The sequence below is a fragment of the Octodon degus genome, unplaced genomic scaffold, assembly GCF_000260255.1.
Source record: "Octodon degus isolate 3935 unplaced genomic scaffold, OctDeg1.0 scaffold00213, whole genome shotgun sequence".
Lineage (NCBI taxonomy): Eukaryota > Metazoa > Chordata > Mammalia > Rodentia > Octodontidae > Octodon > Octodon degus.
In genome coordinates, this window is record NW_004524789.1 from 67666 (window position 1) to 80037 (window position 12372).

The 12372-nt window shown below is 41.5% G+C and overlaps 1 protein-coding gene across 1 annotated transcript in view; it reads left to right on the forward strand.

The window, feature by feature from the left end:
* The window catches only part of Cttnbp2 (cortactin binding protein 2), a 103286-nt gene that overhangs the window by 17549 nt on the left and 73365 nt on the right, over positions 1–12372 (forward strand). Inside the window, exon 3 of the mRNA XM_012517754.2 lies at positions 4053–5718. Within this exon, the coding sequence (XP_012373208.1) occupies positions 4053–5718 (1666 nt within the window). The remainder of the gene's footprint in view (positions 1–4052; positions 5719–12372) is intronic.

Consider the following 12372-nt stretch of genomic DNA (forward strand, 5'->3'; position numbering starts at 1 on the left):
CCAGCAGCACTCACACCCATACTCCAGCAGCACTCACACCCATGCTCCAGCAGCATTCACGCCCATTCTCTCAGCAGCACTCACACCCACTTTCCCAATAGCACTCACACCCTTACTCCCAGTGAATCATGAGTTAATCACAGACTCTAAAAGTCTACCGTATGACTTACATGAGACTTTGGGCTGAACAACTAGACACAAACTATAACAATATTATACTTCATTTTCTTTGTAAATGTATTATATGTAAGTAAGGCACATTTTGCTTTTCTAAATTGGTGCCTGCCTGCCTTTTCCCTCACACACCCACATACTGCAGAGCTTGGAACATCTACCCAAGTGTCAAAAGCAGTTGTGACTGCGGGCCTCTTTGCCCTCTTTCCTTTTCTTAAGGAGAAAATATTCCATTTTCACCATAAAATATATTGAGAGTTTTGCTTTATGTCTTTGAGTTGCCATTCTATTTCTTATTGAAGGGTTGTTTCATTGTGAATGTTGTTTTTTTTTAATTTTGAAAAACGATTTAGCTCCACCTGTTGAGATAATCAGGGTCTTCCTGTTCTCCTGCAATGATAGTTGGTGACTTCTGTTCATCATACATGATGACTGACTTCTGTTCTCTAGTATGATGCGCTTTCTTTTTGAGTATTGAGCCAATATTACATTCTTGAAATATTTTGCTAAGGAATTTTGTGTGTGTGTGTTATATGTATATATTATGTGTGTGTATATATATGTATATATACATACATATATAAAATGCACACACATGTGTGCAGTAAGTAACTTATATTCAAGTTGCAAACTTTTAGAGATACATAATATAAGACTCACTTTGTTAACATAAACAAAACTATAAAGAATTCTGGAACACAACTTGATGAATCATGGACTTACCATATTTATATAAAATATATGTGCTATATATGTTTTATATATGATTCGGGAACAAGGGGACCGTACTAATATTGAACCCAGGGCATTGCACATGCTAAGCTAGTGTTCTAGTGCTGAGCAATATTCCCAAGCTTTTTTATTTCATTTTGAGTCAGGATCTTGCCAAGTTGCCCGTGACAGCCTACCACTTGTGATCCTCCTGCCTCAGCCTCTCAAATAGCGCCATCATGCCCAGGTGGCTTAATGATCTTGATTGGTTTTATTTTTATTCTAGAATTGGGCAACACTTCACTCCATAAAATAGAGTAAGTGTTTTGATGGCCTGAGCCTGGTTTTCTAGACCAAGAAAGGCTGAAGAAAGCAGAAACAAGGGAACAACACAATGGATTGGTCATTTTAAAGTTACTTCCTTGTAACAGGGACAGGAAGACAGAATAGAAAACTAACTGGTTAGTTAACATCGGGCTATGTCAGTTATTAAAACAGAGGAAACTTCTTCATCACGTTTATTTATCCTGACCAGTTTGGGAAATTTTGCTGTTACCTAGTTTTGACTTCCTTCAAGATCAGATAAATAGTTTAGTTTAATCCTGATGGTGTGGAACTCTAGTGTGCATGAGTCTGTCTTAGCATGGCAGCTTTGCCCAAGACAAGGACCTTCTTTCATTTTTAACACATGGGTCTTACATCTGACACTGTAAAGGTGTTACTGCTACACTCTAATTTGCAAATAAGGGGAACATACACATCCAAGTTTTAGAGTACTAACTTATTAAAGTCTCACACAGCTAAGAAGTTTGGCATCAAAAGTTGATACATTATAGTCTTTTAAGCTCAAAGACTTTGTCTCTGCACAGAATGGTCAAGGAATATTTTTAATATAAAAATTGTATTTGCTGGCCCCAGTGGTACATTCCTGTAATTCTAGCACTCTGGGAGGCTGAGGCAGGAAAATTGCACATTTAAGCCCAGTCTGGGCAATGTGGAAAGCTCAATCTCAAAGTGGAGGCAGGGGAGATGGAGTTTTGTGGGAAGCCCTTAGTTTTAATCGCCAGTGCACCTTCTCCACAAATTCAAGTGTAGAACTTTGTTTCTGCCCTGAACAGAAGGATTTCATAAAGAGCAGATGCTCAGTATTTATAAAGAGCAATGTAATAATTGATGGAGCAAGTCCCAAAGGTGACACAAAAGAAGAAAGGTAATTGCTAAAGGAGAGTCTAATGCTGAACAGATGGAAACCATTTCCCCTTAGATTGAACAGAAGAACCTCGACAGGCTGGTGAGGCTTTAATAAAGGCTGACGGGAGGAGACTGGATGCTGTGCAGCGGGGAGCAAGGGAGTACGTTTGGATTCTCTTGATAAAGGAGTCTCTGAGGTAGACTGACAGTCCTTTTGTAGGAGACACTTCCAGGTCCTCATCTCGGTCCAAGAAGCCAATATTTGTAATCCCAAAGTTATGTTATTGGAATCCCATCAAATTGATACCAAACTACCACTTACAATGCAACCCACGGCGAAAATAAAGACACTAAATTATATCTTCAATCATCGGGGAGTCAAGGGGCTCTAAGTCCAGCCATGAAGATGGCTTTCTGGAACCCAGAGAGTGACCCAGGGCCTCACCCAGTTTTATTCAGTGGGGGAGTGGCTTGAGGATTGACTGAGAACTGTGGGAAAGAGACTCCTACGAGCTGAGCTAGGTGGGTGGCCTACATTTACCTCTGTAATATGCAGAGAGGATATGCAGAGAGAGTAATCTGCATTATATGGTATCTAATGTTTTGGTGAGTCTGGTGCTTCAGCTTTGGTGTAGCCTTTCAAGCCCCAGGAGGTCATGGCCTCTGGTGAGATGGCTCAGTGGTCTAAAGCACCTAATAAACTAAGCCAATCAAAGTACGGGGACCGCGGTTCAATCCCCCAGCACCACATGCCAGCCAGCCCGCCCCCTGGTGGACTGAGCAGGCCACACACACAAAATAAATAAATAAATTAATTAAAAACCTGTTCAAGGGAGAAAGCATCCCAAATAAATAGTATCTCTTATCCCTAGCTGGGCAGTAACCCAATTTAATGTGTCTTTACTCTGTTATGGATGATTGGAATTTGACTTCAATAAATACCAGGAACTTTCATGGGAACATACTGTAGGGTTAGTGTCAGATTATTGTAGTGAAGCAAATATTGAAATAAATATTTTCATCTTCCAGTGAATTACTTAAGTGTTCTGCTAAGACTATACTGTAGGCTGCTAAGTAGAATAGTATTATATTTGCAGCATGTGTATAACTTAAAATATTTTTTACTGTGAAAAAATGCTAAGGATTACCTGTTAGAAAAATGGCCTATTAACCACCTTAACACTAATTATCAATTTGAAAGAAAAAAAAATCCCTTATCTGTTAAGCACAATTAAAGAAAAGTACAATAGAATGAGATTTGTTTTTAACATCTAAAGAAGAGAAAAGGTGCTTTCCGTGTCTTTAACCCGCTCAGTCTACTCGAACCTTAAAGATTAATGAGTATTTGAAAGCATTGAACCTTTTAAATATCACTAGTAGGGCTGGCGAGACAGCTCAGTGAACTAAATGCCTCCTTAGGCAAGTGTAGGGACCTGGGATTCGATTCCCCTTTACCCCTACTGCAAGCCCCGCCGGCCCTGCCCCCAGAGCTGACCACCAAGGCTGGGCATGGTCCACACCTGTAATCCCTGTGGTGGGGAGACTGAAAACAGGAGGCTCGCTAGGAGTTGGATCTGCAGAGTGAGACCCTGTACCAAATACATTAAATAAATAAAGAGATAAATAAATAAATAAATGTTGCTAGTTCCCTCACTGAATTCTACTTTAACAGAAATTGAACTGAATTGCTGAGGCACAGAATTATCTGATTATTGTCCTCTTTTTATGTACTTTGATACATTAGAACAATTGTTGTTGTAACCTGGATATTTTCACAAAACTATTTTACAGCTATTTTCTCATTTTAATGGTCTTTTTAAAATATTTTTATCACAACACATTTTCAAAATGTGGCATTATTGCTAATGAAAACCATATAGCAGTTAGAAAATTAATAAAACCTTCCCCCAAAACCTCTTTGGTGAAAAGAATACTGTGTGTTTATTAACATGGGCTTCCCTGTGAATGTTTTCCAGCTGGAAATGGAAAAGCTCCAGCTACAAGCTCTTGAGCAGGAGCACAGGAAGCTGGCCACCCGCCTGGAGGAGGAGCGGGGCAAGAACAAGCAGGTGGTCCTGATGCTGGTGAAGGAGTGTAAGCAGCTCTCGGGCAGAGTCATAGAGGAAGCCCAGAAGCTGGAAGGAGTGGTGGCCACGCTGGAGGAGGAGAGGAAAAAGACACGTGAATTAGAGGAGGCGCTCTCGGCGGAGAAGCGACGAAGCGCAGAAATGGAGGCTCAGATGGAGAAGCAGCTCTCCGAGCTTGACACTGAGCGGGAGCGGCTTCGTGCCAAGCTGAGCCGAGAAGAGGCACACAGCTCTGACCTCCAAGAGGAGATAGACAAGATGAAGAAAACGACGGAGCAGCTGAAAAGAGGAGGTGACAGCAAGCCCAGCCTTTCCCTCCCACGGAAGACAAAAGATAGGCGATTGGTTTCCGTGTCTGTGGGGACAGAAGGACCTGTAGCTAAGTCTGTTACTTGTCAGACTGACCTGGTGACCGAAAGCAGTGAGCCTGGGAAGAAGGCGCCTCTGACCATGCCTGCTAAGCCTTCTGCGGGGAGCTCGCGCATCTCTGCGAGCGCAAAGGCGAACGTGTGCGCCAGCGCCCCGCTGGTTAGACCCAGTATTGACAGGCAGGCTTCCCACGGCGACTTGATCAGCTACTCTCAGCAGCCCGTGTCCGCTGCCCTACCTCCAGGTGCAAGCCGAGTGGAGGAAAACGGACCAAGCTGTGGCTCAGCCCCTGATGTGACAAGTAGCACCCCAGCGCTTCCCAGTAGTGCGCCCCCCTTGCCTGCCCAGCCGTCAGGCGCGGCTCCCCAGGCCCACTCACAGGCTCCCCCAGCACACAGTTTACATTCACCGTGTGCAAATGCATCTTTGCATCCAGGTCTAAACCCGCGGATCCAAGCAGCTAGATTCAGATTTCAGGGCAATGCTAATGACCCAGACCAAAATGGAAACACTACACAAAGTCCTCCTTCAAGAGATATCTCTCCTACCAGCCGTGACAACCTTGTGGCCAAACAGCTAGCTCGGAATACTGTCACCCAAGCACTATCAAGATTTACAAGCCCACAAGCAGGTGCCCCCTCTAGGCCTGGAGCGCCCCCTGCAGGGGAGGGTGGCACCCACCCTCCAGTTGGTCGAACCAGTTTAAAGACTCCTGGTGTACCACGTGTTGACAGAGGAAATCCTCCTCCCATTCCTCCAAAAAAGCCAGGGCTCTCCCAGACACCTTCTCCACCACATCCCCAAATCAAGGTTATGATGGATAGTAGCAGGGCCTCAAATGCAGGGGCCAAAGTTGATAACAAAAGTGCGGTTTCACCTCCCTCCACTCTGCCACAAGGGAGCAGGGTAACAAATGAGGAGAACGCCCCCAAAGCATCCTCCCCTCAGCTGCCACCAAAACCATCCATAGATTTAACTGTGGCACCTGCAGGCTGTGCAGTCTCAGCCCTGGCCACATCTCAGGTGGGTGCCTGGCCTGCTGGATCCCCTGGACTGAGCCCACCTGCATGTTCAGACAGGTCCCTTGTTGTCCCCACAACCAATGCCTTTCGCTCTTCCATACGCCCCATTAGTGCCTCATCCCGTAGGCCAGGTGCCTCAGACAGCCTCCTGGTAACAGCATCAGGTAAAGGGATTGAAATCTTATACCCTTTTAAAGACTGTGGCCTGTCCTCTCACTTGCTTTAATTTTCTTCACATTGCTTTGAAACTTTTTTTAAAATTTGATTTTTGTCTTCGTATTTCTTTCCTCTCTTTTGTAATTTTCTTTAACAGCTCCTGGGTATGGTGATTCAGCTTTCTCTATGAATTGCGGTTTCATTATGCTAAGTGCTTTCTTTTAAGACAACTTGAAAATAGTGATTTGAAACACATGGAGAACATTAATTTAGAGTGACTAAAACATTTCAATAAGCAGAAAGAGTATCTCTTCTTATTAAATATTTATCTCACAAAAACTCAATGGATCATGATCAGACAGTGTGTTTGGTTCTGTCCCTTCTGGGATTTTTCTCTTTTAAGTCAGGACTTTCTGAAATAATAAATTGATCAGATTTGTTCTATCATTGGTATATTCTGAGCTTTAATATTAATTTGATGTTGAGGTTTAATATTAGTTGATGTTAAGGTTCTGTTCTTACCTTAGAAATGAGTGTTCTTAGTTTATTTCAAAAGTCTTTCATGTTATTTTAAGCTATCGTCTTCTGGCATGGAGGACAGATAGATCATACAGCACGTGGGCTATTTTATAAGAGCTTTCCATCACAGAAGTAATTTTTAAAGTCATTGAATCTGGGGCTGTTGCAAACAGAACTAGATCTTTTTTTTCCTCCTCATTTTTAGCGGAAATACACTCCTTTCTGCTCCTTACTGAGGGTTGAACACAAGGACCTGGGGATGCTAGGAAAGTGCTCTGTCACCGAGCTACATCCTCAGCTCTTGTTACTTTTCAGATAGTGCCCTGCTATACTGTCCAGGCTGTCCTGGAATGTGCAGTCCTCCTGTGTCAGCTTCCCAAGTAGCTGGGTTTACAGGTATGGGCCGTTGTCCTCAGCTTCAAAACAGACATTGCTTTTTATTGCCATGCTGTATTAGTTTTCTTTCTTTCTTTCTTTCTTTCTTTCTTTCTTTCTTTCTTTCTTTCTTTCTTTCTTTCTTTCTTTCTCTTTTTTCTTTTTAGTTCTAGAACCAGGACCTAGTGTACCCTAGGCAAACATTCTGCTACCAACATAGCCTCCATCCCTGCTGGGTTAATCCTTTGTTGGGCATCTGTGGCTGTAAAATAACGCTACAGTGTCAGTGTGTTGATGTTTGGAGGTGTTGGTGTTAGGGAGGGAAGTTTAAAAACTAAAAGAAGATTTAAGTATTATCATATTGAAAGCATAGATGGGAGAATGAGAAAAACAGGTAATACTGTGAGGTAATGAGATCAGTACACCATAATTTATCCAATTATAAGCTGTCCACTTGAAATTAAGCTCTTTGAGAGGCTGCAAACTTAAGGATTAGGAATGGCAAGGGCTTTGCAGTTACTCAGATTCGTGTTGAAATCTAGGTTCTGCTATTTGTAACTGCAGTTTCAGGGATGTTTCCCACACTGAGCAAGTTTCCTTTTCCTTTATGTGGAACTTAGTCTATTCTTGGGGTGGGGGCGGCTGTTGGGAATAAATTCTATCACAAGTCAGAAGCATAGCATTGAGCTTGGGCCAGCCTGAGTAATCATTCAGTAGAGGCGGTGTGGTTGCCTCAATGATATTGTTGGCTTACAGCATTGTGTGATATCTTTATAGCCATCAACATTTTTACTCAAAATGGTATTACTAGGGCTGGCCACTTAGCTCAGCAGATGAAAGCTCCTGTAAGCAGGAACAGCAGCAGGGGAGTTCGATCCCAGCTCTTGGAAGGCTCTAAACAGGCGGATCACTACAAGTCTGATCTAGTAATGAGACCCTGAACACTCTGTAGACTGGTCCCTAAAATACAAAAAAAAAAAAAAAAGCCCAAACAAACAAAAAAAGGTATTACTGACCTGGACAGCGCTTCTCATGATCTGAGATAATGTTGGTTGCATCTCAAAAATTACACCCACCCCTAAAAGAGAGGGAGAAATGGAGAATGCACCCTTAGATCTTTAAACTGCCTTCACATTTTCAAAAACCTGTGGAGCAGTGGTATGCTTTGACTGTGTAGACTGTAAAATGGGAAACGTCACCCAGGATATGTAAATTCTGCTGGGTTGTTTTCCTTTCAGTACGAGCCATGTGTCCTTCGGTGTGGTGAGGCTCCCCTGGCGGTTGCTCTGGTCTCCAGTGTGATCTGGGGCCTAGCAGTAGATGTTTGTTGGTCTTGGCAGAGAAACTTTAAGACCGGCATCTATGACTGAGAAGCATCTTGTTGGCATGATTTTAAGCTTTGAAAGATGTAGAATTTCTGACTTGTTACATATTTTCTAGAACAACTATCTAGGTTACAGTGGAATCTTCTCTGAAGAATACCTTTTGCTTTTGCCTAGGGAACCAAAGATAGTATATGCATAGTGGTTTCAAAAACATGGCAACCATTGATGGTACATAGAATTGGGTCCTTGCTTTCTATTCTCTGGTTTCTGTAGCTTGGCCAAAATAGGGTTAGCTTTGGTAGGATAACGGGTTTCTGTTGTTCAAGTGCAACTGTGGCTTCCGAGCCAGTCTAGGTGGTGTGTGCCTACAATCCCAGCACTCGGGGAAGCTGAGGCAGAAGAACTGCAATTTGAACTCAACCTGGGCAAACTAATGAGACCCCGTCCTAAACAATAAAAGTTCTGGGTAGTATCTCAGTCTGAAGGTCCTAGTTTCAGTCCCCAGTACTGAGGTTTGGTGGACATGAGGCTCCTTAAGGAAGAGAGGAGGTACCTGACGTCTTGGTACCTGATGTCACTGGTCCTCCTAGTGTTTCCTGAGCATCTCTTCATCTGGTTAGGGGATAGAAATGCTACCACCATCACATGTGAGAGGTGTGTAACTTTGCTTCTCAAGCGGGGGTCTAGGCCAGCCTCAGTTTTCAGTGAGACAGAATTTTAACTCTACATTCCACTTAGATCACCCCACTTTTTCTTCTTTTGGTGATGCTGAGGAGCAGGCCTTATGCACATTGAGTAAGTGCTGTCCTACTGAACTACATCCCCAGCTCTGTCGACCAGCTTGCGTCAGCACGCCCACTGCACGTGGTAAGCCCCTGAGCTCCCTGCGACCAGGTTTGTAACACAGACTTGTGCCTGGGTGAGCTTGTTCTCCTCCAGGCCATACGCCCACTGGAGGATATTAACACAAACATCCACTAGCACCACTGTCATCACTGGCAACTGAGGTGGGGACAGCACATGTGCCAGAGACCTGGAAGATGTCTGTTTCCATTTCCATGATCAAAGGAGTGCGGTTTGAGTGTACGAAGGCAAGGGTAGCCCGTCTCTGCCCTGACTGCTCATCACCCTGGAGAGCAGATTTCTCTGTGCTATTAGTTTTGCCATCTAAAAATGAAAACAATTTCCAAACCAAAGGATGTCTTAAATTTGTCTGATAAATTGTGAAGCAGCAGTCCACTGCGTTTCCCTTCTGGAGGACTGCTAGATCTCCTGTCTTTCAAATTCTAAAATGTTGTATGTCCACATCAATTTCTGTCTATGACAGTTGCAATTAAGTTAAATGTCTGAGGAGAATTAGAATAACAGAAGTGGATTGCATGATAAATTACTTTAAATTGACTAGTAACTTTTATAGCCACATCCTAAATTTCAAAACAATGTTTTAAATTCCAAATGAGTTAGACTTTGTTTTTCTTGTCAGTCAACCCATTTCGATTTGTGGGTGAACATAAGCCTAAAGCATAAATCCCCCAGGCAGCTGAGTTTCCATACCCTTAGAAATTCTTTCTTTCTTTCTTCTGTTGTTTGGCACATTTTATTTAGTTTGGTTCAGACTTTCTTCCTTTAATTAAACATATATTTTAAAAGTTATTCTCATGATGATTGGCTTAAAGGCTAAATCAGAACACAAGAATAATCTGGGCTGTGACATTAACCTTCTCCCCTCTCTGAAGCTGATGCCGGAAGCTGTTCATCCTCCATCCGCCGCTGCATGTTCTCTGTTCCTTTCCTGGCATGTCGCGTGTGATGCTCACTTTATGATGTTTGCGTATGACACTGCCAAGTTGAATGCCTTTCCTAACACCATTCGAGTAGCTGTGTGACTGACTGTAGGCCTGCTCTGCGATGACCAGACCAGTCAACTAAAAGTTGCCATTTGTGTCATTGCCGGGTATTTCAAATGAACAGTCATGCTTATAGTGAATTTCATTTTGTTTTTCCTATATCTGCAACAGCTTGTTAACAATAAGTTTGTGCTACAAAAAATCAGAGTGATTGTTAATATGTAACATTTAATGTTTAATAATACACGGCATTGTAAATCATTTTTATAAAAATTTTTAAATCTCTTACAGTCTTTTAAGAAAATAAGGAAACTAACATTCTATAGTTCTGTGGGACAGAAAGAGAACTATGAGACTCTTGCAAGGTCCAAGAATTGAGAGAAATTTTGAATAAAGCCCTTACCTTGCTCGATGTAATGGCACATGACCCTAAGTCTAGCACACTGGAGGCTGAGGCAAGACAATGAGGACTTTGAGACCAGCCTACGCTACCTAGTAAGAGCCTATCTAAAAAAAAAAAGTAAAAGCATTTTTATCTTTCAGATAATTTAACATTACAATAGGATTTTCCAGGAAATTATATCTTTATTATAATATTTTCATATTAAGCAGTTAGAAAATATATTAACATTTAAATTGTCCCTCCTAAAGCCTAGAAAAACAGAATGAAAACAAAATTCCCATGGATTGCCAGTTGTGCCAGGCATGGGATGACATGTCTGTCATCAGCATCCCAGCCCGTGGGAGGCTATGGTAGGAGGATTACTGTGAGTTTAAGGCCAGCCTGGACTATATAGCAAGACCCTATTTCAAACTGCCCCTAAAAAGAATAGCAATTATTTAATATATATATGTTAATATTCATAAAAAATGTCAAGGGCTGGCTAGATAGCTCAACAGATTAAAGTGCCTGCTTAGGCAGACTCAGGGCCGGGGTTCCATCCCTGGTGTGCCGTGCCTGCCCCGCCCCCGGGGCATGCTGAGACAGTGACTGAGACTGGGCGTGGTGATGCGCACCTGTAATCCCAGTGCTTGGAAGGCTGAAAACAGAAGGATCACTACGAGTCCCATCTGTTTCGTGAGACCCTGTAGCCCCTGTACTAAATACGTAAGAAGTAATAATAATCATGAAGACACCTTGGACAAGATGAGAATGAGAGAAAGACAGAGACACCAACAGCATGAGCCATAGTCCGTCCTGTTCCACAGAGGGCTGTAGTGTGGCGCCTTTTATTGCCTGTATGTGCTTTACAGTCAAGGTTTCATACCTAGGTGTTTATGATTTCTCTGTTTATCATCCATTTCTAATAAGTACTGATTTAATTTTTATGGGCCTGTTCTTTCTGTGTGTTTGTTTTTAAGAAAATACAAAAGGTAAAATGTACCAGAGAGGAGCCTTCTTGTAAGTATGAAGTAAAAATACAACTTTTGTAAGAAGACCTAATGAATATCAATGGGAAAACACCCCAAAGTTTAGATAAATACTGAATTTTATGAGCATTTTGTCTGTCACTACAATAATCCTAATAGGGTAAACCCAAACTATTTCACAGATCCAAGTAATTGATTATGAAGGTACAGCCAGTTTTTAAAAAATAATACAGTCTCATTTGTATAAATGCCTTGTTTAGTCTTTTTATAAAGAACTTTTTGTAAATAGGATATCTTTTTTTCTTTTTCTTTTTTTTTTAGGAACCAGGGATTGAACTCAGGTCCTTGCACTTGCCAGGGAAGTGCTTATTCCACTGAGCCATCTCCCTGGCCCTTATAAAGAACTTTTTACAGAGAAGTTTCTTCGATATTTATTAAAATAATTAAAGGCCAGTGGCTTGGGATTTAATAATAACAATTGAGTACTATAAACATATATGAATATAATAAATACCCTTCTATCTAGAGTATGGTTCTGATACTAAAGTGCAGGAATTGTAAAACATCTGTCTATTGGATATGATTAAAGGGTATTTACCGTATGTTAGTGGAAAGTGTACCCTAAGGAATGATTTCTTGTGTTTGTCCTCAGTGCTCTTTAGAAATATTGGATTTCTTTAAAAAGAAAACAAGAATGACTTATTTTGGAAGCTCACTGTACTTAAGCCTAAAAGATACAAATACATATATATCATATTAAATAAACGTTTTACGTTACTGTTTTTGCAGCTTTTTGAACAAGGAAGAATAAAGAAAATTTTCCATGCTGTGTACAACCAACTTCATACCCTTAACAGATTCTCTTCTAAAGCTTCTAAATTCTGATGAGCAGTATCTAACCCTGATAACTCTTAGTGATTCTTGTTAAAACTACATGGTAGAGTGTCCTGTTTTGTTGGCTGATTAAAAGTTTGTTAGACCTGTTGTAAGGCTGGCTGAATAACATAGTCTATGGAAGTGTTATTGAATATTTGCGTTGCTGTATTCTAGAACTGGTTATACCTGTTGTATTTCTATTAGCTGTTAATACTGAGTAGTAACTAACACCATTAGTTTTATTCCCAAATAAGGGAATTCAAAGAATATAAGTAGATTCCTTGACAGCATTAGACACATCTTAATAGGTTATGTAAAATTCATAATTAAATTTGAAACATTGTTAAGA